The following is a 6,000-nucleotide window of genomic DNA, read 5'->3' on the forward strand; positions in this document are numbered from 1 at the left end:
TTGCTGGCCGACTGCATCACAGAGGCAGAGACTGAACAGGATGTAGCATGTAGGCGTCGATGCTATTTAAGCAATTTCTTGTAGGAACCCTAAATAAAATGCCTCTAGTGGTTTCACTGTATATTCATTATAAGAGGTTTAACTCATTCTTCAGCCTTCCAGTGGATTTTAGAATGACTATATCTTATAATTCATAGGCCTAAAATAACAGAATTTTGTAAATAATCTCAGTTCTTGTCTTGTGAAAATATTTCTGATCAGTCACATTAATACCCTTAGTCATTCAAAAAAATCTATGTTATCTGCATCTTTATGACTTACTGAGTAGGAATTTCACTTTTCAAAGGAATATTATTTAAAAATGTAGCAATGATATATGCTGTTTAAAATGGATTCTGTTTAATATGTTCTCATGCATAAGCTTTAGGTATCTAATACATTTTAGCCATACATTGCAAATCTCTATATATTTTAATATTATTAATGGTTAGTGTACTTCTTGGTTTACTAATGTCCACTGATGTCAGTCTTAGTTATTGTCATTCCTTCCAATTTGGAAGAACGTTTATTTTCTAACACTGACACATTTTGCACAGTGAATCTATAGGAAAATGTGACTGCATAAAGACAGTCTTCATTTCAGTGCTGATGCTCACCATTCTGCATTAACGTGATTCTCTTTCACTTTTTATTTCATCTTCTTGCAAAAACCAATATGCTTTGGAAGGTGTAATAGTACATTTTTTTAGAGAAGTAGCATGAGATTTGTTTCTTTCTTATACAGATCCTGAAATGGAAAATGAAGAACAACCATCCTCTGAAAATGATTCTCAGAATCAGAGTGGTGGACAGATTTCATCAAGTTCTCAGGAGGTTGATTTGGTTGATCAAGAGTCTTCTGAGGAAAATTCTCTAGACTCTCACCCAGAATCATTATCTCCAGCAGATACGGACAATGCTGCAAGCCTTTCCCCTTCTGAACAGACTTCTAATCCCACAGAAAACCATGAGACTACAAATCTTAATGGTGAATGTACAGATTTAGATAACCAGCTTCAAGAACAATCAGAAACTGAGGAAGATTCCAATCCTAATGTTAGCTGGGGTAAAAAGGTCCAGCCTATAGACTCCATATTAGCAGACTGGAATGAAGATATAGAAGCATTTGAAATGATGGAGAAGGATGAGCTATGACTTGCTAAACGATCTGTTGGTAGGTATTTAAAAAGAAAAGGTAAACTGTGTGTGGTTAATAGACACCCTAATACTAAGTAGGCTTTCTAATGGGAGGCTTTAAGTATGGTGATGAAAAACCACGTTCTGACTGGCGTAGTTATCGTAGGAATCTGGAGCATGCTGTGTTAGAATTGACCTTGTTTAAAACTGTCCCATCAAAAATGGAAATCCACAGTTCCCCCTTCAAATGCAGCACTGCACCACCCTGCAACACCTCAGGCCAGGGAAAGATTACTGAGCATTCCTGCGAACCAGATTTCTGTAGTCTCTGGATAGACAAGAAACAACATTCATTTAGTAGTGGAGTGGGGAATAGGAGTTTGGTAGCCTTCTAATTAAAGGAAACTCGCCTTTCTTGGTTTGGGGGTTAGAAGCTCTTTTGGGAAGATGCATCCGAATATTGTGGCATTCTGATTATGCTGCCTTCACAAAACACTCTTAAGTGACCTAAGTGGTTATGAAGCAAATGCATTTATGGTGAAAACAGTCTGTGCTCATCGCTTTCTCTTGTTTCATTTAGTGACAAATGATCAAGATGACTTGATTTTTTTTCCTTCTTAACAATGTCTTTTTTATTTAAACCAAAGGTGAAGCCAGTGTACTTTCTCAGTGAGTTCTCTGCATAAAGACTAATCAGTGGGACCAGGTAAAAAGGTCATATAATATATTGTGGAGATTGCTTATTTAATACTTCTGAAAAATGGAGTAAGGGAGAAACTATAATGTTGCAATATGAACCTCCCATTGGGCCTTCCGTAGGGAAAGCTGTGACTACTCTGAAATGGAACCTAGCATTATATCCTTGTAGGGTAGATTATAAATCCTTTCCAGTTCATTTCTCTTAGAGGTGATTACCTCTAGCCATCAGCCTTACTCCATCCCATGTTTGGTATGCAATTTGAGCCACAAGGCTCGTATCGCCAACAGCTGTATACATTTTGTTCCATTTTTCTGTCTTACAGAGCCATGATAAAACTGTGGTTAGTGATTTAAAATTCCTGGAGTAACTACTGTTTTTCTCCTTTGAAACTTAGGTTTCTAAAGTTGCACCTAAGTAGTCTGTCACATTTTCTGTTGAATCATGGTTTTTGTTTTTGTTTTTAACAGATATTCCTTCCGATATGGACTTGAAAATTAGTCTATGGTGACCTGTGTTTAAAAAAAAAAAAGTACAATAGCAACTACATATAGCCATATAGCTTAATGAGAATTCCACCCCCGCCTTTTTTTTTTTTCTTTTTTTGTTGTTGTTGTTGTTGTTGTAGTAGTCTGGTGCTGGCCACATACAAGTCTTAAAAATTTTTAAATTTTGTTGTTGATGTCTGTAGACAGCCCTGTAGTTGAAATCATGGCTTTATTCATTTTATTTATTTTTTAAACTTGCCTGAATCAGTTCTAAAGTAATATTTAAGAGACGTAATTTTCTTCTCTTTACCATAACATTACACAAAACTTTTTCCTAAAACACGGTTGTGAGGTACTGATGAGCTATAAGTGGAGCTGTTAAAAACAGCAGTGCTGTATTGTAGTTATGTATATTCGTGTACAGTATGTTTAGATCCCAGGTAAACATATTCTTTTCTGAGAGGATAAATACCTGCATTCAGATATTCCAGGTAAATATAATTGAGTCAGGGAGTAGTAAATCTGATGGAGAATTCACTTCGGGGAGGGGGAAAAAGAATAGTATGCAAGACCCCTATTGGCTTTTAATTATACCTGAAACCAAAATGGATATTGTTAGTCTCTCTGCATGTGAGATTTGGTGTAACAAGATAGAATTATAATATATACAGTATATGGAAGGATAGATATAGTGCTTTGTTCATTTTAATTGCAAAGCTGCCAAAATAGCTGAAGCTTAATTACTTGACTTGCCTTGATTTATAGGACTGGGGCTTGGAGAAAATGAGCAGATGTTCCTCTAAGACATTGACTACAGAAGCCTTATACACATGGATTTGATTTTGTATTTGTAGCTGAAAGTCATTGTTGTCTAAAACTAACTTTTCTAAGTTATCAAAACAACCTAATTTCTTTTCCAACAAGAAGAACTTAATGGCATGAAGGATTGTGTGACACATTGGAAAAGCCAGCTTACTGCCACTCTCTTCCTTTGGCCATTAGAGGGAGGTGTTGCCTTTCATTGACGCTTAGAAGCAAATTGTTCACTTGTTTAGAGAAGTAAATCCTTAAAAAAAGAAAAGGAAAAAATTTAACCACTTTTTCTTGATACCTAGAAGGAATTATACTCAATATTTCCCTAGTTAAGAAAAGAGGATATAATGTTCGTCTAAAAAACTCCGACATTGTAATTGACTTTACATTCATTTACTTACTTGACATACTGCCACAAAGTAGTTTTTGAGTTCATTAAAAATTCCAAAGGCATTAGTTGTTTTTTTTTTAGTGTTTTGTTTTTTAGTTACCTTTTATAGACATTTTAGTAACTTGCTAAAGATTCAGGGGATTCTATGAAACCCCGAATTTAGAAACATCTGGTCTACCTCAGTTAAATGTTGACTGCTTAGAAATATAGCTGAAGTGATCACCACAGCCATAAAATTGTTTAAGAAAGATTTATATAATGTTTACAAATCTAGAATCAAGTAAGGATTTTAGCTGAAAGTTAAGAGATATTAGAGCAAGTACTTAATTCAGGTATTTTCAAGTTTTAAAACTTAACCTGTTTACCTACTAAAAATAAAATAGCTAGAGTTTTTTTCTGCATATAAAAGTTCATTGAAATGATATGCCCTTATTTGCAATACTTTTCCCATAAAGTTTTAAGTGTGAAAGAATTGTAATTTACTAGATACGTTTGGTATGGGATACTTTGTTAGGCAAGTTTTCTTTTTTCTTCTTAAATTGCAATAGGCTTCCAAAAAGAGTATAATTGTTTCAGAACAAATTAACTCTTGGCATTATACATCTCCCTTTTTCTTTACAGTATTAGTAAAATGAAAAATTGTACACTTTCTGATTTTAACTTCACTAATGTAATTACTCTCTCAAGAAGCTTTTAAAATTTAAATTACCATCACACAACCTTTTTATAATAAAGCCAACATTTGTTCTCTCCCCAAACCCCATGCCAAATTCATCATGAAGAAAGCTCAGCATAAGTAATTCAAATACCGCTTATAATTTTAGAGGGGGGTAGAATTTAGTAAATATTCCAGCCGGTCGTTTTATGCACAAGGCTTCAGTCAGAACATAGAAAAAAAAACATTCTGTGAATGAAATATTGTATGTTCAGATTTTATAAAAGACATTTTTAAAAGCCCAATTTACAGCCGTATATTTTCTTATGATGTAATTTATGAAAAAGATGTCTGTACTAACAGGTGCTGTAACACTACTGTTGTTGGATTTTATTGTTTGGTGATAAATGTATACAATATTTCTAAGGGAAACTATGTACTGTGATGTAAAAGTCTGGGCAAAATGTATATAATCCTGTATATAATTGTGTATTTGATTATAATTACTGATTGTAAAGATTTAATAAAATATGTAAATATTCCAGTTTAGTTTTAATTTGAATTTTTAGAGTCACTGTGCATATCTTTATACTTTTATGTCTTGATGTTTATCACTCTGTTTTCCTTTTTGTTGTTGTTGTTGTTTTTTAAGCTTTCATTTTATCCTCAGGGGAGTGAATTCTGGGGACATTTTAGGCTGTAGAAACCCAAGCTTGTGGGCTAAAGTAAGGATTTTGGACCTTGTTCTAAGAAATCACTGAAGGGTTTTCAACAAGTCAGTAGCATGCACAAAGGTAATGCTAAGTGAATAAAACTCTAGAATTGTATATAAAGTATGATCCAGTGCTTGCTCACTCTCTCCATACACATATATACATACACACTTTATATATACACACACACACACATATATATATAATGACATTGACTCATTTATTCAACAAAGACTAAGTGCGTGCATGCCTTCTGTATGCCAGGCACTATTATAGGACCTGGGGTTGTAGTGGACAAATGGACAAAATGTAGTAAAGAAGATAGAAAATAAAGTAGTAAATAAAAAGGACAACGAGCTTATGAAGAAAAAATTATGGTGAGGGGATAGAGAGTGATGGAAATCATGGAGTGAGGGTCTAGTTAAATAGCCAAAATACTAACAGTGGTTATCTTGGATTGTAGGCAATTGCTATTTCCTTATTTGTGTATGTCAGTGTTTTCGTAAGTTTCCAAAATAAGCATTATGCTTTTAAAAACAAGTAGTTTAGGTCAGCGAAAGAACATGAAAAATACACACGAGGTGGGGCATGGTTGTGCACACCTATAATCCCATCTCCTCCTCAAGAAGGTGAGGTTGGGAGGATCACTTGTGCCCAGAACTTTGAGACCAGCCTGGGCAACATAGGAGACCCTGTCTCAAAAACAAAACAAAATCACCCCAGAATCCTCCTATCTCGTGTTTCTGCACAATTCAACCAATCCCATGTGTACTGCACACCTACCATGGACATAAGAAGCATTTGGCTGGTACTCAAAACCTTGAGAGGAGATGAGGTTTACCAAGAAAACTGTGTGGAATAGGGAAGAGAGAAGATCTAAAATAGAGCCCTGAGATTCCTAGAATCTGGGGACAGCAGCGGAGGAAGGACTTTTGTAGAAAGGAATGAAAAAGAGCAGTTGGAGAGGTGGGAGGAAAACAAGGCTGGAGCAGTGTATAAAAACCAAGAAAACATTTCAAGGAGGGAGTGGCAAATAGCCTGAAACCCCTAAAAAGTAGTTTCTTGGT

General features: G+C 34.9%; 1 protein-coding gene across 13 annotated transcripts in view; it reads left to right on the top strand.

Moving 5' to 3' along the window:
• EDEM3 (ER degradation enhancing alpha-mannosidase like protein 3) overlaps positions 1–4,764 on the top strand; it is a 64,911-nt gene extending 60,147 nt beyond the window's left edge. For 5 of the 13 annotated variants that reach the window (XM_055233691.2, XM_063613771.1, XM_063613770.1 and 2 more), the window contains one exon: positions 785–4,764. In XM_055233691.2, coding sequence (XP_055089666.1) covers positions 785–1,194 — 410 coding nt within the window. In that variant the 3' untranslated portion in view covers positions 1,195–4,764. The remainder of the gene's footprint in view (positions 1–784) is intronic. The other 8 variants (XM_063613773.1, XM_055233690.2, XM_055233692.2 and 5 more) reach the window with 3 other exon arrangements.
• The last annotated feature ends 1,236 nt before the right edge of the window (positions 4,765–6,000 follow it).

This window comes from Symphalangus syndactylus, chromosome 19, assembly GCF_028878055.3.
Source record: "Symphalangus syndactylus isolate Jambi chromosome 19, NHGRI_mSymSyn1-v2.1_pri, whole genome shotgun sequence".
Lineage (NCBI taxonomy): Eukaryota > Metazoa > Chordata > Mammalia > Primates > Hylobatidae > Symphalangus > Symphalangus syndactylus.